The following is a 20,634-nucleotide window of genomic DNA, read 5'->3' on the forward strand; positions in this document are numbered from 1 at the left end:
ATCAACTACTTTACAGGTTCCCAAAGCATGTGAGGAAGGACAGTTGCATAATCTCCATCTGTTTCTATAGCAACCCTGGAGCCACCACTCACTGCAGGAGGTGCTACCCTGAACGCCAGCCTTTTAAACCAAGTGCCATGGCCTCTTCCAGAGAAGTATCTAGGTCATTATCTAAAGTGCTACTTTGCTTGCTCTTTGTGAGAAAGCCATAGGAAAGGGGACTATTTATCCACTGTTTCACATTTCTGGCCAGGTGCACACACTACAGCACTACTCCTCCCCTCGCCAACAGGAGTTGGGAGAGGAGAGGGAAGAGTTAGGAAGGTGAAAACATGGAGAGCCACAAAATATACTTCCCCATAGGTCATTCTTTTCTCTTTGGCAAGGGCATGGAAAAGAGCTGCCCGTTGTGTGGATTTCATTCTGAGGTCCCCTAGGCCCCTAGAGCTTGAATGCAATTGAATAATGTCACAAGGCCATTATATTTGACTCCTAGCCTTGATCTTTGTTCAGAGTATGCCATGGGACAAAATCTCAACCTTTCTGCCTCTGTTCCCTGGCCACATGAAGACAATAGAACGAAAAATTCATGAATATGAGCATTTAAAACAGGCCTTAGAAAGAAGCCGCTCTGGGCTTCTCATTTTACAAATTTAAAAAGCAGCAGTCCAGAGAGACAGAGAGATTTTTCCAGAGCCAGACCGCTAATTAGTAGCAGAAAAAGAATAAGAACCCTGGTCTCCTACCAACTCCTAGCACTCTTTAATCCTCCCTGGGATGTTAAGTAGAGCGGAATTGAAAAATAAAAATTTTAAAAGCCACATACACAAAGAAATAGTCTTTTGATATGAAAGCTGAGCCTTGTCAAATGATAAAAAATATTAGGTGTTGGAGGTGGAGTAGAGAAGCACGTTAAGCCATTTGTCCACATCTGCGCCAGTGAAGGCGGTTGGTGCGGGAGCTGGCCGAAACTCCCGATGAGTCAGCAGGATAAAAGAACCACCAGAGCAGGGGCTTGAAACAATCCAGAAAGCTGTTCCCTGGACTTCAGTCAGACCTGCAAGATTCATCAACATCAGCCTCTGCCTCTGCCAGCACTGCTGCCAGCCCAACCTTTGGCACCTGAAATCACTTGCTCCTTGGAGCAAGACACTTCATGGAATTCATTCCAGCTGCTCTCACCACACATGTGCAAAACTGATGCAAGATCTCAAAAGTCAACAGCATGGCATCTTTGCAGATAAGCAACTCCAATTCCTCAAACCACTTTTTAACTGCTTGCTTTTCCCCAAGGTTCAGTTGGGACCCCAAAGGAAGTAAGATTAAGAATACTTTGCACGCATCCTAAATTCATTGAATCAAGGGATATGGCTCTTTTATAGTTTGCTTTATATAGTTCAATATCATTTCATTTTATAAGAATTACTAACACCCAATGTACACAGGTGCTGCTAAGTTGCAGGGAAAATGGTGATGGTCTCTTCCATTGAGCCACCACCATTTCCAAGAGTACTTTCGCCACAAACAACACCATTGCTGCTTTCTCATCAGAAATGAAGACAGTATTTACCACCAGGCTAAGGTCTCAAGCTAAGTCACCAAGATAAAAAATTCTTCTGCACCTCTTTTTTTACTTTAAAATGCCAAAATGCTCTTCTTGGATCTTCCTCCATTGTCATTACTTCCTTTACTTTCTGGAAGGAGGAACTGAAAAGGAATATACTGGCTAGTCCCAGGTGCCCTAAGAGTTGTTGGTGACTTCAAATTTGGAATGGCCATTTCTGTCACTATGACAGAAGTCCCACATAGGAAACTTGGAATCAGTGTATTGAATCAGAAGAGGCAGGCACTAGAAAACTCTTTTCAAAAGAAGTTTCTTACCTCTAGGATAAGCACCAGTCTAGAATTCACATCCTACAAGATAGCCTAAATTAGTCTCTAATGTTATGTAATTTCGAGGGCTGTGTATAAATGAAAGAAGGCCTCTGGCGCAACATGTAACCTGTCCTACAAATTGTAGGGGACAGAACACTAAGTGTAGAAGATCTGGGTTTGAGAATCAGTTCTGCTGTGGCCCAACTCTCTGACTTTCAGCAAGTCCCTCAACCTGGGACTCAGTTTCCCCATTCATAAAGCTGGGATATTTATGTCTACCACACCTACCTCACAGAGCTGCTATTAAAGGATTTTTTAAAATTCTGGTTAGATGGTGTGTCTGAACATGTTTTATAGACTGTGAAATTCTATGCAAATGTAAAGTGGTCTTGTTTACTGCCTAGGAGGTTCTAGAGTCATTCTGCCTGGGTTCAAATCCTAGCTTCTGTGGGTGCTGACTGGGTGAACCAGTTTTGTCATCTGTAAAATAGGGGTAATAATCATGCCTATCCATGGTGTTGGTGAGAGGATGAAATGAGATCATCCATGTAGTAATGTTTAATGTTGTGCCTGGTGCATGATAAATACTCGATATAACCATGCAAAATACTGACAAGTTCTATGTGTGAACACTTCTTCCCGTGGCTTGGGAGTCATTCTGCATGCATTACACAGGCTGTCCCAAAGATCTTAGTGCAGTTCAAAGCTTTAATAATGCCAGAATTAGAAATGATATAAGCTTATAAATTATCATTTGAAAGTTTAATTATTTAAATTTCATTTACATTAATTTAGTTTGATAAATCTAAAAAAGTAAATTTTTAATTTTTTGTTTTGGTCAACGTTTGCCATCTTCAATCAGAGGAAGTTCTGCTATCCAGACTGTTTTATACAGTAAATAATTTTGTGCAAAAGCAATCAAGGGGCCGGCCCCGTGGCGCAAGCGGTTAAGTGCGCGCGCTCCGCTGCGGCGGCCTGGGGTTCGCTGGTTCGGATCCCGGGCGCGCACCGACGCACTGCTTGGCAAGCCATGCTGTGGCGGCGTCCCATATAAAGTGGAGGAAGATGGGCACAGATGTTAGCCCAGGGCCGTCTTCCTCAGCAAAAAAAGAGGAGGATTGGCGGATGTTAGCACAGGGCTGATCTCCTCACAAAAAAAAAAAAAAAAAAAAAAGCAATCAAAACAAATGCCCAGCATTGCAAATATGTGTTCCTAATTTCCATCCAGTGAGTTTGGGGTCAATTAAAGGGCTCCTCATTTCTGCCTCTGCCAAGGATTTGAGGGTGCGCGTGTGAGCACGGCAGACAGGGCAGGCACTCTGCCCTCACACGGTCCTGTGAACAGCAGCTGGCTCAGTCCTACGCTCTTGTAAGGGCGAACTGGTGAGAACACTCAGAGGAGAAATTCAAAACCAATGATGACTCTTAAACTAACCGAAGCTTCCACTACATGTAAATTTATAAGTTAATTATGACTATTTAAATATTGGCCTGATCTTTGATTTAATCCGTGGGCAGGTCCAATTACAGGAACACTGCAGTTAGCCTCCTAATTGGTCTTAAAGGTTCAATAATTTAATACTCCACTACTGGTAAGTCTTCACTTCCCAAGGGAACCATAACATGAAAGGCTGTTTCAATGAGGTTTAATCTTTGGTGATTGTGAGTAACATTTGAGAAGCAGGACAAGAGAGAAAAGCAAAGCCCTCAAGAATGCTTCTTTATCATCAACCTCAAGGTCAAGGCTAATAAAAACTGGTTTAACAGAAGTTACGTTTCTTTCAAAATTTAAGTTTCCTTTTAAAAGGGAAAATGATACAATAAAAGTTATTGAATGTCTTCATCAGTCCATGATATCCAGGACTTAGTGTTTTGGCTTCCTATATTTTGCAAGATAACCAGGCATAAGCCTTTATTCCCACTTGCTATATCAAATATTGGTTCCCAGGGTAATCTAGTGACAATAATTTATTAAACTACCTAAAATTTTGGCCTGTGGTATGCTCTTAAATATCTAACAACTGGCTTTCTGAGGAAAAAAATAAAAAGCCCTAATTTGTAGCATTTGCCAATTTCCATGGTGTAAATACTCCCTCTGAGGCCAATTTCAACTACTGATACAACATCACTAAACACGGAGTTGGGAATAGCTGTGCAGCAGAGCACGATCATGTAGTGTTTCCACCAGAGAGATACAACACATGTAAATTACCTTAAGGGCATAGATAATAGTAAAATGTAGTGAAATAATTTGAAAGTGCTGAATATTGAGTATTTATTACCTTTGCCTTTAATCTAATTTACTTAATTGTAAGTTTATAAAAATTTAATCTGTGATAATGGTTGTATTTAACAACTGTCTGGAAAAATTCCTGAAAATTCAACCATCAACTTTCATGAGCCTGTAGGAGCCAACTCCAGCACACCACTAATTCATGGCCCTTTGAAGATGGAAATACTAAGTGCAGAAAAGACAAGAACCTGCCTGCAAGGGGAGTTACAAATCACTTAAAGCCATTGAGCCAAGCGGAACATACAGACAGGGCATGTGGGGTGAGATGTGAGGAAGAAAGTTGAGTCCAGGATGGGGAAGGCAGTCCTCTGAGCTCATGCTATCTGTGTATTGCCTCCTGGTAGTTGCCCCTCCAGAGGACTTGCGAGTGGCTGGTATCAGCGACAGGTCCATTGAGCTGGAATGGGACGGGCCGATGGCAGTGACGGAATATGTGATCTCTTACCAGCCGACGGCCCTGGGGGGCCTCCAGCTCCAGCAGCGGGTGCCTGGAGATTGGAGTGGTGTCACCATCACGGAGCTGGAGCCAGGTCTCACCTACAACATCAGCGTCTACGCTGTCATTAGCAACATCCTCAGCCTTCCCATCACTGCCAAGGTGGCCACCCGTACGTACCATTTCCCCAACCTGCTTCATTTTCCTTTTCTCCTCCATGAGATCATGGGCATTCATGATAGTAGCGTCTTTTCTTAATTCTTCGGGGATGCCTGCAATAATCATTGCTCTTGAGGGGAAGGGCTTCCGATGTGACTCACTTAGGAAAAAGGCACTTCTGATTAAGAAGGTTTCCAAATTCAGGCAGCTCCTATCAATAATGGAACCAGAACGACAAAAAGTACTTTAATTATTGAGTTCTGACTTGTTATAAGCTAGAGACTGATTGGAAGTCAAGGAAAGTGTGAGACTTATACAGACATTGAATCTAGTTAGAGATTCAAAACCAGGAGATATGAAATAGGACATATAATAAGCAAATGCTAACTGGTGTGCTATAGATGGTAAGTGTATAGCAGAGTGGGAAAAAAAATCTAATTTAAACCACAACTGACAACACCCACTTCTCCTCATAGAGAGGTGGCATAATTTCTTCGTGGTCTTTTGTTTAGCAAAGTATCTTGATAGTTCATTTTGATTATAAAAGTTGAGGCTCTAGAGCATAGGTTAGAAAGATTCGATGGGGAGAAAGAGAGAGACTGACATAGAGACAGAGACAAAGAACAAGTTAAACTGCTCTCCCTAAGAAATGCGAGTTCTTTTTTGCTTGTAACAGGGAAAAACTCCTACAGGTATGTATCTATATTTTGTATGTTTATTTAAGCATAGAAAAATTTTAAAAGATTGCATACCAACTATTAACATTGACTACATCAAGGAGTAGAATAAAAAAGTTACAGGAAGCCGGTGTTATTTTTTTTTTATACACCTCTGAATCCTTAAATCTTTTCCAACACCACTTCTCCAACTCTCAGATGCCAGCTGGGTGACCTATGATTCAGTTCAGTTCTGACACTATCTACCTGGAGTTGGCATCAGATCCCACAGCTTTAGGCCTCAGTCTCACAGGACTGCCCCCACTTCAGGTGCCCATCACAAGTCCCAGGTTGTCACTGGTACTTCTGACCAACCAGCTATAAATTCAAGGGGTTCCCACAACTTCTCCTTACATTTGATAATTCATTAGAACAACTCACAGAACTCAGGAAAGTACTTTATGTACTGTTATCAGCTTGTTATAAAGGATACAGCTCAGGAAGAGCCACATGGAGGAGATGCACAGGGCAAAGTGTGGGGGAAGGGCATGAAGCTTCCATGCCCTCTCTGGGTGCACCACCCTCCCAGCACTTCCGTGTGTCCACCAATCTGGAAGCTCTCCAAATCCATTGTTCAGGGTTTTTATGGAGGTTTCGTTATGTAGGCATGATTGATTAAATTACTGGCCATTGGTGATTAACTTGATCTCCAGCCCCTCATCCCTCCCTGGAGGTTTGGAGGTGGGGCTGAAAGTTCCAATCCTCTAATCATGCCTTGGTCTTTCTGGATACCTGCTATCTGAAGGCCCAGCCACCAGTTATCTCATAATCATACGAAAGATCTCTTATCACTCTGGAGATTACCAGGGTTTTAGGAGCTGTGTGCCAGGAACCAGGGCAAAGACCAAATATTTATTGTTTGTTATATCATACAGAGTATTCAACAGTAACAGGAAACCGGAATAAGAAGTGACCATGACATATAAGCCCCTGGGTCAGTAAATAGGACTTATCACCAAATATAGGATAAGAGTTTTGAGCCCATTTTATATAGGTCTCAAATGACAAGATGGTATTTGAGTAACAAATACCATGAAAGTTCAGAGAAAGGTGAGGTCAAAGCAGGAAGAGTTGGCCTTGAAGCCTTCATGGAGGTCCAAGGACTTGAATTGTGCTTTGAAGGATGCAAGGATAGGGACAGGCAGAGGGGAAAGGATTTAAGAAGTTGTCTTGTCCCCTTGCTTTTCAGGTGACAAAGATCCTGTTATAATATTGGACTCGCCCTATGAATGCTGACTCTGTTAATATGCCTATAATTATCTCTGTTTATATTTGACCTTTTTTTTAATTCCTCTGGTGCCTGAGAACTAGTTCTAAATATCTGCAATGATTGTGTAGAGAGGCAGGTCACCATCTGCTGCTTTTCCCACACCTTGCTCCGGGATGAGTCACCACAGCAAGCACCTGGCCTGACTCCCAAGCGTCTCCTCTCTGATCCATGTGCACATGCAGTGATGAGGTTTCCATCTCCTGTGGCATTTATTATGCCAATTCAGGGCATCCCCTCAGGCGAGGTCCCAGGTGACAAGGACAAAATCATGTAAACTCACCTGACATGCCTTCAAGTGGGTTTAGAATCAGGCCTGCTTTCAACCAAGTAGCATGAGGAAGCTTCCAAATAGGAAGGATGAGAATCTGTCAGTTTTCCAATGGGAATATCCCATGCGAGGCAAAGCTAAAATGGGAGCAGGCTCCCTGGAGAACTGAGAAAAGTCGTGCTGTCATATTTCAGGGCTGGTAATTGGAACTCCATTAGGACAAGCATACTTCCACCTCACTAAACCTGTGCATGCACATGTGTGTGTGTGTGTGTGTGTGTGTGTGTGTGTGTGTGTAATATGGGCTAGAAAAAGACGGAGATTAGAGGGGAAGAAAAAACAAGTGAGATAAAAGGTGAGCAAGGGAGAGAAGAGAGAAATCATGAAGGAACAACTGGAGAAAATAAAGAGATAGTGAAACAAGAGCAACAATCCCAGGATCTGCTATTGTCCTTTTCGTATACCTTTGCTTTGCTCATGCACGTGATATGGAAATTTCAGATCATCCTACACTTGGTGATCTGAGCCAAACAAAATGCTCTCACTGCACATTAGCTGATCAAGGAAAGCATCCTAGTCTTTATTCTGAAGTTGGCTCACTCTCCATCTTTAACCGGCCCTCTCTGTGCCTCCCTCTTCCTGGGTGTGAAATGGGGACACTGATCTTAGCCATTATATCGCCCCTCAGGAATCCTTAGAGCCTCCAAGGATAGTGTTCAAGTTCTTTAGAAAAGACATTATATTAAACGCCAAGATTTACCACATTATAAAGGAAAGAAAAGTGTGACTTTTGTATCTTAATAATAACTTATTGTGTAATAGAAAGCATAAGAAAGTATTTATTAGATTATGTTTATTAAGTTTACTCATGTAGTCACCAACACTGAGCGCCAGGGAGACAATGGCGTGGGCTGATCCTGTACCTGGGACCCACCGTGTTTGTAGTAAGATATAGCCCACCACATGCCACCACACCCATGGCGTGAAGGGAGCACACCCAGACAAAGCCCCAGGTGATGCTCTCTGTCCCTGCCAGGGATAGCCATGACATGGTCACCCACATTGCTGTGTTCCAGATCTCTCCACTCCTCAAGGGCTGCGATTCAAGACAATCACAGAGACTACCGTGGAGGTGCAGTGGGAGCCCTTTTCATTCTCCTTTGATGGATGGGAGATCAGCTTCATTCCAAAGGTAATGCCCACCTGTCAGACTGCTAACCAGCCTTATTTGGAGTATCCATACCCTCAACTTCGAATCAAGAACAGCAAGGATGGCGCTGCCCAATATCTCCCTCCGTGCCATTACAGATGCAAAGGGGCATTTTGTGGGCGTCTGGACTATAGGACATTTCTTTCACAAAGGTGTGGAGAGGACTGACTAACAAGAGTGATCCTGATCCTAGCGTGCTGGCCTTCGATAACAGGAGGATGCAGGAAGCAGCCACCAGCCCCAGCTCTCTGCTCAGAAAGCTCTAGCGTTTAGCAAGCTGTGACTTTAGCAAGTCTTAAAACCAGACCTTCAAAAAATTGGGGCTTCTCTTTAGGACATAAGAAAAGCCAAACTGAATCAGTGACATGGTTGGCCCACACCTCCATTCTGTGCAGACAGAGGCACCAAAAGTCAGCTTGCACGGCTTCAGTCTCTAAAGGTTAGAGGTGCAACACAAAAACACGTTTTATAGCCTATTAATTAAGAAAAATTTTTCTTAATCAAATTATGTTATTAGTCTGAGTTAAACAGTATCTTAAGATTCTTTTCTGTTCCTTCAAGTAGTATTTTATTCTATTGATCCTAAAACTAACTTTTCCAAGGTGCCTGACTAGCTCTAGTTTTCCAGGATCTGTTGACCCTACTGATGTCTCCCTAACCATAACACTCATGGGGGTATAACGTCTAATCATACTCCTTCCCTCTGTCTTCATCTTTCAATATCAAAGAGTATTTTCTCAGTCATTCATCAGACTTGATGACAGATAACACATTTTTGGCTAACAAGACTGTGACTTCACCATTCTTGTATTTCAAAAATCTTAGAGGTATGGACTGTTGGAGCTACAAAAGATCTTCAAGCTCACAGAGTACGACTCTTCATTTTACATCTAGTTTGTTTAGTTTATAGAGACTAAGACTCAGCAAACTTAAATGGTGTTGGACAGCTAGTTGGTGGCAGGCTTAACACAAGAACTAGGGTCTCCACTTTCTATGCCAGCGCTCTGTCTACTAAACCAAGATGCCCCCCTCTCTTATGTGGATAGAGTCATGTCATGGCAAGCTAAATACATCTAAGCAGACATTCTGGACAAATGTTTTCCTATGTGTCTTATCTGCATTAAAATGGACAGTAAAGTATGGTAGGCAACTGGATTTATAACAGGGCAGAGAGAATCATGTCACCCTGCTGCTCAGACAGAAAAAACTATGCCAGGTTTGCCTGTTTTACATCTGGTATGTAAAATCCTAAATAAGAGGGGGCTGTCCAGGGCATGCCAAGGTCAAATACATGGAAGAACTGTGTGATTTGTAGGTTGAGGCACTGGGGGGCATTTGTCACATTGATTTATAAGAATATGGGTATAAATTATGTATAGAACACTCCGGGTGACATGAACAAAGACCCAAGAAAGGGGAGAAGGGCAGTGCCACAAAAAGAGCCCTCTTATCTCCTCTATTTCCAGGGACACACGTAGAAAATGTATAATAATAGGCAGACAGACAGAGAGATAATAAATCCTGGACCCAACATCATCAAGTTGATCTTTTTCATTTCCTCTTCCACCGATTTGTCTCTTTCCTCTCTCCTTTGTATTAGTCTTTGCTCCATGCTTCCCTTTTTCTTTTTTGTACTTCCTAGTTGGTTGTGTCACTGATTCCTAACTCATCTGGGTGAAGAGGAAACAAGACATGGACAAATTTGCACCCAGTTTAACACCATGAGAAACTCCAGATATAGCAAATAAAAGCTATTAAAAACTGGGAATGTCTTAGTTTGAAATATGTTGTTTGTGTGCATAAAGATGTTTACACACATTCACACATAACTAGTCTTCTAAATAGCCAAGGGCATGCTCATCATGATAAATGCCAAAAAATCTGATAGACGTTAACCGTAACCATTGAATATTTAATCTTTGGCAAGAGCCGATCTACATCACCTCATGACTAACATTTATTGGCAAACTCTATAGACTCAGGAGAGGCCAAAGATATGTTCTTGAAAATTGGTGTTCCATTTGCCAAATCCTCATAGATTAGTGGCATTCTTATTAAGCCTTCTGAGAGTTGTTCCCAGCCCCAGTCACTGAGCTGAGCATGGAGGGAATAGACATAGTCCCCATTTTTAATTCATGATTCACAATCAGTGCTCCACACCTTTATGTTTCTCTCATCAGATTTCTCTCCCAGTGATTTTCTCTTTTGCTTTCTCCACTTCTCCCTTCCTCCTACTCTCCAGAACAATGAAGGAGGGGTGATTGCTCAGCTCCCCAGTGATGTTACATCCTTCAATCAGACAGGACTAAAGCCTGGGGAGGAATATATTGTCAATGTGGTGACTCTGAAAGAGCAAGCCCGGAGCCCTCCTACCTCGGCCAGCGTCTCTACTGGTGAGTGCCTCCCATCCTTCTCCCGATGGCTACCCATTAGGTCACTCAAGAAAAAAAACTGCAGACTCACCCAAGAAGTAGAGAGACAAAGAGGTGCTAGGATTTCTCCCAGAGCTGAGAATGATTTTGATACCTGGAGACGTGGCTACTCTACCAGATGCTTAGCTAAACTTCTGCATTATTGCTAATCCTTGCAAGCACAGAAATTTGGGAGAGTATTCTATGGGGAAAACTCTTTGTTAAGATTTCCAGTGTATTTCTTCTGATCTTATTCATTAAGAGGCCTGATTGTCAGCTCCTAGTATCTCGAGCTTTGAAAGCATCAAGAGCTGACTCAGTCTTATCTATTATGAGATTTGGAGGAAGTCATCCAACCCTTCCCAAACCTCAATTCATTTTAGTACAGAGATGTTCGTTGAGTTGACATGAGGGTTAAATTAGATAAAGCACACAAAGTGACTAGCACTATGTTGGTGAGAGTGAGGGCTCTATACCTGGTACATACACATATACTTAGAGAGCGCACTGAGAAGTCAGAGCTATAGGAAACAAATCATTCAAAACCGGTAAGTGTGGGTTCGGCCACTGTTCAAGAAGACGACTTAAGTTGATTATTGTTTCACCCCTACTGTTAATCTCATGCAAGATCATTATATTTTTAGGTTTGATTCGTTAACTGTGTTGTGTTTTGCCTTATTGTTTCCTTAGCTAACAAAGGATGTTCAACCTCAAAGCTATAAATTAGCAATTATGATACATATGTGTGTGCCCTCACCAAAAATTTCTCAAAAGTTATAAAGAGCATCTGGCATCATTTTTGGTTCTCATTTTATCAATGGGAGAGCTGAGACTCAAAGGTTAAGCAACGTCCCCTGTTAGTAGCAGAAACTGAGATAGGTGAATATTGGTACAGCTTTATTTTTCATAAACAGAAATCGACACCTAAGAAAGCCAGTCATGGGTCCAGGACAAAGGCCGAGTTGGAAAAGGGAACCACAACACCAAGTAATGAGCCCATGTTTATGGATTAGTGATTCATAGTTTTGCTAATTGGATCCAAACTAACCAGCATCAGATGTGGAGGGGTATGCTCAGTCTAGAAAACATTGGTTTAAAACGATTGTGGCATTAGATTATGTTCCATCAGAGCACTAGGGTTCCATGGCAGCACCTCACGGCAAGGACGAAGTGGAGATCCAGGCCTCTAATTACTCCCACTCCATGACCATCACACCCTCCTACCACGGCAGCTCCATTTTTATCTTTTATATTTTGTACAGTCATTTAAGATTTTGTTCTTTAAAAAAAAGAGTATTTCGCCTGAAAAAGGCTTTAAAAACACTGTTCTAATACAAATATGTTTTAGAAGAAACTCCATGGCCATATAGCCAAAAGTGCTCTGTAGGAATCTCTCCAGATGCCAGTGGCCAGAGTTTTTCCACAGCTCTGTTCCCTAAGGTTCTCCTGGAACCTGAAGAGTTGACATGTGGCAACATGTGTAGATTCTCCTTGTCTGATGTGGAATGTTTCAGGGTCTCCAGTTATTCCTGTGATTTGATATTAAGAAAGTATTAGTAGGGCCGGCCCCGTGGCTTAGCGGTTAAGTGCGCGCGCTCCGCTACTGGTGGCCCGGGTTCAGATCCCGGGCGCGCCCCGACGCACCGCTTCTCCAGCCATCCTGAGGCCTCGTCCCACATACAGCAACTAGAAGGATGTGCAACTATGACATACAACTATCTACTGGGGCATTGGGGAATAAAAAAGGAGGAGAACTGGCAATAGATGTTAGCTCAGAGCCGGTCTTCCTCAGCAAAGAGAGGATGATTAGCATGGATGTTAGCTCAGGGCTGATCTTCCTCACAAAAAAATAAATAAATAAAAAATAAAATAAAATAAAAAGAAAAGAAAGTATTAGTAGAAAACAAAAGGCTAGAAGGAGGAGATGGTTCATAAGAGGGCAGAGAAGAACATGACAGCTGTAGAAGGTTTTTCTTCCAAAGTATTGAGAACACAGAGAAGATCATCCAACCCTGCCTTAGTCTTCTACTCAAACCACATTTTTACAAAATTTGCAGTATTTTTTGGTCTGGAAATAACTTAAGATTAAAATTAAAAGTTCCAGATCTAGAAATTTGTGGTAAAGCTAAGCAGAATTTTTTCAATTAAGAAAAATATCCTAGTTAATATTTTGGCATTGAGTACAGAGTCACGAAGAAATGGAAAGCAAAACATTTATTCTAATTTACTTTTTGAGTAGGACTTGTGTTTGTTTAGAAATTAGGGCCTCAGATGAAAGCAAGCTGATACCTCCTTGAGTGGAGTGGGACATCACTACCAAGTGGCCAACCAAAAGGCAGAGTCCAAGGGTGGCCACAGAAAAGATGGTTGGCTCCCAACCCTGTCTGCTGTTTTTAGAAAATGATTATTTAATTATTTCCTTCTGCTAAGGTCTGACCTCCACCAGCCCCCCACTGCGAAGCTCTGAGTCCTCACCAGGCGGCCCTCAGAGTGGCTTCTTCCAGGCAGGCCATTTGGGGAATGCAAATCACAAGACCTCTTGCAGCTAGAGCCCTCTGTGCTACACAATCACATTCTAACACGGTCAATCCATTACAATTAGGGGATTTAAAGCTTTGAAGGACTAAAGCCTTATGTGGTCATTTAAGTTTCTGTGACACCTTTTATTTTTTTCAAAAAGCTCCAGTTCGTTGAAATGCTTCCTCTTCTTTCTTATGGATATGGAAGATCATTCATTCATTTCATTTACTCAACACCCGTTGACTGAGTGTCTGCTGTGTTTCAGGCATTCTGCTTATACAACAGCTAGGAGACCATTTCCCTCCATTTCATTATTAAATTAAATCAAATGAAAAAGGCCTAAGTTATCTGAAACCACTAAATGCAGCATGTTGAAAAGAAAACATCTGGATATGTTCTGTTAAATCACATTATTACCCCAAATATGAAAAACAAAACTTCATTTTAACTCCAAACCAGGTGGCATCAAAATGGTCTGGTGATTTTCATTTTGGTTGGTGCCAGACCAAAAATCCTAAGCTGCTTAATACAGAACAGACCTGGGCTAGACCAAGAAAGAGGGAGGGGTACCCAGAGAAAAGCCCAAGTCTAAAAGACTGAGAGGCTCAAGGTCAGCCTCAGACAATCTTCAGGGAGACACTCTATTCCTGACATAGAGTAGGAGGTGGTCCAGTGTGGATTAGTTAAAAAAACTAGTCTTAGTCAAGACTCTCCAATAACAAGGAAGAAAAACTTTCTTAAACTAGCTGAAGCAAGAAAAGAGAATTTACTGGAAGGACATAGATTGTCTCATGGAACCCCAGGGCCAGAAATGCATCTGGGTCTCACGAAAGACTTGAACCAAAAAATGGAAAGTCAGGAATCAAGTTACTCTCTCTATCTGTCTAGAAGCTCCACACAGGCATTCATTTCTGCTTCTCTCTGTATATTTTCTCCTAAAATTCTGTACCCAATTCCAGTGTGCGTGTTGCGGGGGGGGGGGGGGCGGGGGGTGGCGAGAGAGAGGGAATTCCTCACACCAAGCAATTCTCTGTGACATCAGCTAGGTGTCCTACAATTCAACTCAATTCTGACACTCTCTACCTGGAGATAGCATCAGATTCCACAGGTTGAGGCTCAGTCCTACAAGACTGCCCTTCACTTCAGATGCCAATCGCAAGTCCAGGTTGTTACCTGTTCTTCTGACTGGCCCTCTACAGATTGGAGGTTCCCATGACGCCCTCCTTGGGTTCGATTAATTTGCTAGAGCAGCTCACAGAACTCAGGAAACCCGTTTGCTCACCAGATTACCGGTTTGTTACAAAGGATATTAAAGGAGACGAATCAACAGCCGGGTGAAGAAATACATAGGGTGAGATCCCTAACAAAGGAGCTTCTGAACCTGTGGAGTTTGGGCCCAGCACAGTGGCACGTGAAAGCATTCTGCTTCTCCAACCTGGATGCTCTCCGAACCCAGTTCTTTCGGATTTTTATGGAGGCTTCATCACGTAGGCGTAATTGATTGATTGACCAGAGATAGAGGGTGGAACTAAAAGTTACTAATGACATGGTTGTGTCCTCCGGCAACCAGCCCCCATGCTCTCCTCATTAACGTAACACAAGACAACTTTATCACTCTCATCACTTAGGAAATTCCATGGGTTTTAGGAGCTCTGTGCCAGGAAGGGGAGGAAGATCAAATATGTATTTATTATAAATCACCCTCCCTCTCCCCCTTCTCTCTCTCTCTTTCTCTCTCCAGATCAGATGTTTTCTATTTATGTGTGTATATGGTAGAGCATGGCCGCACTAGCCCTAGCTCTACATGGTCCCAAACTAGCCAACCAAAGAACCAGGGTCTCTAGTTCCAATTCAAAAGCCCTGAAGAATGCTAATATTAATCACCTCCAGCCAGAGGGACGTGGTGACATAATAAATGCAAACATAGAAGCTGGGCCTGCTCTTTTAGAAGAGAATGAGTCATTCAAAGAAGGGCGTGTGGGCCGTGCAGACATACCATGAGGAGTTGAGAACACCATTTTCTATTCTCCTCAATAAGCCCTTTCTTCTGTTTCCCTTCTACATTCTCTCACCTTTCCCCACCCCCACCATCATCTCATTCAATATGAGCAGGACCCCAGCTGGGTGCTGGAACCACGGATGGTGGGCCCCCTAGGAAAGAAACCAGCTTTCCCAGGGTAATGCCATCCCACAATGGTGTTCCCCTCAGCTGCTCAGCGCCAGAGGCTGGGACTCATGAGGGACATATGCTGAATAACCTTGAGGGACTATCTGTGACTGCAGTGCCCTTCTGGTTCAGGAATATGTAAGAACAGGTGGGAAAAAATAGCTCACAAGAGGTTATTCCAAAACTGAGGTCATTTTTTTTTTCAAAAAAATAAATTTCCCCAGAAGGCATGTTTCACGTCCACAGATGCAAATGTCTGTTGGGTTTCAGTGCTGTCTTAGCAGCCGGGTTGACTGAGCTATTAGTAGGGCTGAGCAAGGACATCTTTTGGACGCTCATGAGGTCCTCTTTAGCAACCAAATTGGAGGTCTCAGATGTTTATTTAGAGCTGATAATTTCCTAGATCTTTCCTCAGGGCTCAAAGAAGGTGAGAACTGGGCAGCAGGGCACACGTCAGAAGCACAGTTCTGTCCCCTTACCTCCAGACAGAAGAGTGCTGGCCTTCTCAATCCAGTAAGCGCCCCTCCCCTGCCTAAACTTGGAAGTGTGAGCAATGGAAAACCACAGCCTGGTGAGAGAAAGATTCAGGGGAACTGAGTTCCAGTGTCAGTTCCCCATTGCCAAACTATGTGTCCTTAGGAAAGAGATTTCATCTTCCTGTGCCTCATTTTCCCCCACTGTAAAATGGGATAATAATTCCCATCCTCTCTCTAACCAAGCAGGCTAATATAAGGAGGAAAGGAGAGAGCTGATGTTAAATGCTCATTTCTCAAACTTTTTTTCTATTTGATCCTTCTCACTCAGTCATTGATGGCCCCACGCAGATCCTGGTTCGTGATGTCTCTGACACGGTGGCCTTCGTGGAGTGGACCCCACCTCGAGCCAAAGTCGACTTTATTCTCTTGAAGTATGGCTTGGTGGGTGGGGAAGGCGGGAAGACCACCTTCCGGCTGCAGCCTCCCCTGAGCCAATACTCAGTGCAGGCCCTGCGGCCTGGCTCCCGGTACGAGGTGTGGGTCAGCGCAGTCCGCGGGACCAACGAGAGCAAGTCCACGACCACCCAGTTCACAACAGGTAAGGCTGTGTGGGGGAGAGGAGCACGAGGAGGGGGAGAGGGGGCAAGCCAGCCAGTGGTATCATCATGCAAGAGGGCTATTAAGGAAGTGAATTGACGTGTGCTTGGTCATCCATGTTATCAGCGACAATGCAAGAAAGAAGCGAGAGGTGTCAGGGCCTCCTGGGGAAGTCACATCGCAGTATAGAGGAGGGCGGTGTGCCAGTAGTTAGGAGAACTAGGTCCCTGTCCTACCTCTGCTACCAGCCAAGTCTGTGACCTGATATAAGTCTCCTCCCCATGGGTCTCAGGTTTCTTATTTGTAAAATGAAAAGCTTGTCTTGAAGTCATTTAAGCATCCTTTTTACTAGCCCAAATGGCAATTCTGTGTGAGTTTAGGCAACGTGCCCCTTCCTTGAGACACTTTATTGCTATTTGCTGGAAATTGTAATAATTCTCCAAATCCATAATGACCACACTAGCATGATGGCGTCCTTTGGGGTTGTGCAAAGCCCAACTTGTACAACCGAAAGTAGACCTTCCGCCTGAGATTCTGTGACTCATTCTGCCTTTTGTAAGCCCCAGCAAGAAGGCTAATGGAGGCCTGGCTCCCAGACAGCAGGCTGGACAAAGCCCGTATCAATGCCGCCTGCCTTGCTATGAGGACCACTCACCCCCCTTCCTGAGGCTGTCAGGACTCTCAAAGAGCTTCACCAACAGTCGGGAAAGGCCAGACCTCACAGTGACCTGCTCCCTGACTCTCTCGGAGCCCAGCAGGCTGGCCAGCTAGTGGGCAAATAGGATAGGCCCCAAACAAAGACAGGCTTCCCGGCACTCTCCCTGGGTCAATGGGCCTGTGATCAGACAGGGAACCTCTATCTAACCCAGATTCTCAGTCTCGGCCCCTCTGCCCTGGGGAGGTCACATGTCAAGGAATGTCTCTGCCACCTCCAAGTGGTTCCAGGGATCAAAGGAAACTACTAGCATCTAAGCACCAGCATCTTCTGATGCGGTAAAGTAGAAGGAGAATCAGTAATTCAAGCATCCTACCTTGGGTTGTGGCCTAAGAGCCTGTCACAGGATGCAGTAAGCAGCAGAGGGGCTTCAGGGAGTTTCGATAAACAGCACCATTGTCCTCCACCCGTGCTTAAAATCAATTGATAACTAAGGCCAAGAGCAAGACAGACGGAGGCCAAAGTGTCCCCTAGATTGGGGCATGCAGCTTAGTGTTCGAGCCAGAAGGGTTTGCAAACTGATGGCCTCTGTGGACCTGGGCAAGTGCCCCCGAGTGGCGGAAGGTGGGGGACTACCGAGGTTAGGACTTACAGCCGGAGGAATATGCGGAGGTCTGATCCCACGGGTCAGCAGCTCCCATGAGAGAAGGGAGCAGAAAGGCGGTGCCCAGGTCCTGCTGCAAAACTCACCACTGAGGTAAGTCCATCTTCCCCAGCATAAGAAAGAGGGAGGCCAGGAGTCTTTAATGGGGTCCCTCTGCACAGAAGGAAACATCAGTAGGGGGGGAACCTTCTTTGTTAGAAGGGAACAAGTACGGACATCGATGAAATGGAGAAGGCAGGGTTTGATTCTGAAGGAGACCTTCTTAGGTTTCTCTCCAGCCTCCGGGCTAGACTCTACCCCACCCAGGGGGTGTCTGGTCAGATTTTTTACTGAACACATCTTGGGATCTCTGGCGACTGAATATGCACCTTTAAAAAGGAACAAAATTCTGCCCATTTTTCTTATCTTCTTCTCCCTCACTTACCCCAAACTGCTCAGGGCTGAGCATGAGGAGGGACCTCACACATGTCCCTTCTTGGTGAATTCAAGGTCAGCCTTTCCTCCCCTCCCCTCACACCCCCACAACACCACCTGCTCAGATGGCAGGATCTCCTGTGAGTCCTGCATTCTATTCTGAATTTCAAGACAGTTTTTGTTTGAAAAGTGGTTTCTTTGTGCTTTGCTCAGATAAGGAGTTTGAAGAGGCAGAAAAGGAGAAGAGAGCTCTCAAGCAGCATGATGAAAAAGCAAATTCTTGATGTTTAGGTCGACAAGATGGAAGCAGGATTGGCTGGTGGCCCAGGAAAATTCCAATCAAGACAATTACATCTGCCTCCTCGAAGCTCCCCTTGAGTTCCAGTTCACTGCTGCTGGTTCTCTGTTTCCGCAGATTGGCAGCTGTTAGGAGGCTGCCATCTCAATGCAGCCCCAGCCTGCACCTCCAGCCTGCTCCCCGCCACTCGAGGGGGCTGGGGGGACGTGGGGGTTGGGGAGATGCGAACAGCTTTGCAGGCAAGCTCCCAGGCCCTAGGATTGGCAGGTGCCAGCTGAATGATGAGAGGGTGCTCGGACCCTCACGGTAGGGCCCTCAGTCATTTCATAACTCTGCTTAAATTCAAATTAGCCAAAGTGCTTTTCCAGGTGATGGCTTCGACACTAGGAGCGCAATAATTGCACAGGCAATTAAAACAGATTTGCTTCCTGCATGGTGAGTGGGATATTTGCCTGGGTCTTAGAGCTGCTCGGAAAAAGGAAAGAGCCTTAATGGAAACATACAAGGCCAATGGTTAAAGAGAAGCCTGCCCAAGGAAACTGGGAGGCCAATCTCTAGAACCTCCCTTGCCCTCGGTCCCTCTATTTCAGTACCCTCACAGGGAATTCCTGGGACTGTTTCTCTCTAGGGGAGGCCTTCTCTCTGAGCACTTCCCTCAAGGCACTGAACGCTGCCTCCAGGGCATTCGGCCAACAAGAAGCCGCTGCTTGAACCTGACTGCCCTAGACCTCTCCTGAATGCTGTTATGAGTTGAGTTGTGTCCCTTAAAAGATGTTGAAGTCTTAACCCCCAGTACCTGTGTATGTTACCTTATTTGGACATAGGATCTTTGCAGACGATCAAATTAAGATGAAAGTCATTAGGGTGGGCCCTAAACCAATATGACTGTGTCCTTATAAAAAGGGGAAATTTGGACACAGAGACAGACACACGCACACAGAGAATGCCATGTGAAGATGATAGCAGAGATTGGGGTGATCCTTCTAAGCTAAGGAACACAAAAGATTGCCAGCAAACCACCAGAGAGAGGCATAGAACAGATTCTCCCTCACAGCCCTCAGAAGGAAGCCACCCTGCCAACACACTGATCTTAGACTTCTAGTCCAGGAGACAACATATTTCTGTTGTTTAAGCCACCCAATCTACGGAACTTTGTTATGGCGGCCCCAGAAAACCAATACAAAGACCCGAGTCACAACAGTTGGAGCCCCGACCTGCTCGGCAGTGATTCCACTCTGGGGTTCTCTCAGGTTCAACCTGAATGGCACTTGCCTCCCTCCCTCCATCAAAGCTGTTCTTTTCCCTGCACCACCTCACCCCAAGCATCCTCAGAGCCCCACGGCTGAAATATTTAACAAGACTTTTCTAAGGGTTTTGAGGTAACAGACAAGACAGAGAACTGACATTCATTCAGTCACTTCACATGTACTTACTGAACACCCAGTAGGTGACAAGTGCTGTTCTAGGCACTGAGGCTACAGAAAAAACAAGATAGACGAGATCCCAGTTCATGTGAGTTCTATTCCAGTGAGGAAAACTGGACAGTGAAGAAGAAAAGAAACATACAGGATCATGTCAATCACGAGTATCATCCTGAGAAGTGAAATGGATAACATAGAGGAAGGGCTACATTGGATTGAGTCATTTAGAAAGGTCTCTCTGAAGAGGTGAAGTTTTAACGAAGACCTAAGTGACCCAAGCCATGTGAGGATCCAGGAAAGAGCAGTCCAGGCAAAAGTAGCAGCCAGTGCAAAGGCCCTGAGGTGGGAGTAAGCTCGCTCAATGTGTTTCAGGAGTAGAAAAAAAGGCAGTACAGCTGGAGCACAGTAGATCAGGGGAGAAGTTTCCAAGGCGATGTCTGAGAAGCAGGCAGGGCCAGATCACGCAGAGCCCTGCAGGCCATGATTAGAAGTTTGTAATAGGGAGCAACAGGTAAGTTTTAAGCAGAATTGCTCAATCTAATCTATGTTTTAGAGATTAGATATGGCTATCACCAGAGTCCACAGCCCCAAGCTCCTTGCCAGGGTGCCCATTAGACATCTGTCTTTGCCTTGCCCTGGCTTGCTGACATGTTGCAGAGACATGCTCCCACCTACAGGACAGCCCTTCAGTGGCCCCTCCTAGAGGTCAGCCTTCAAGACCCAAGGGAACAAACCATTTCACTCCACCCCAGTCCTAAGACCCACCTCCCAAACCCTCATTCCC

The 20,634-nt window shown here is 44.5% G+C and overlaps 1 protein-coding gene and 1 long non-coding RNA gene across 2 annotated transcripts in view; one reads left to right on the plus strand and one right to left on the minus strand.

Moving 5' to 3' along the window:
- The window catches only part of TNR (tenascin R), a 190,138-nt gene that overhangs the window by 116,435 nt on the left and 53,069 nt on the right, over window positions 1-20,634 (plus strand). The window contains exons 4-7 of the mRNA XM_058540006.1: window positions 4,513-4,776; window positions 8,094-8,209; window positions 10,470-10,620; window positions 16,130-16,399. Coding sequence (XP_058395989.1) covers window positions 4,513-4,776; window positions 8,094-8,209; window positions 10,470-10,620; window positions 16,130-16,399 — 801 coding nt within the window. The remainder of the gene's footprint in view (window positions 1-4,512; window positions 4,777-8,093; window positions 8,210-10,469; window positions 10,621-16,129; window positions 16,400-20,634) is intronic.
- Window positions 4,864-20,634, minus strand: part of LOC131404869 (uncharacterized) — an 83,168-nt gene continuing 67,397 nt past the window's right edge. Inside the window, exon 3 of the long non-coding RNA XR_009219860.1 lies at window positions 4,864-4,974. This is a non-coding gene — a long non-coding RNA (uncharacterized LOC131404869). The remainder of the gene's footprint in view (window positions 4,975-20,634) is intronic.

Source organism: Diceros bicornis, chromosome 4 (assembly GCF_020826845.1).
Source record: "Diceros bicornis minor isolate mBicDic1 chromosome 4, mDicBic1.mat.cur, whole genome shotgun sequence".
Lineage (NCBI taxonomy): Eukaryota > Metazoa > Chordata > Mammalia > Perissodactyla > Rhinocerotidae > Diceros > Diceros bicornis.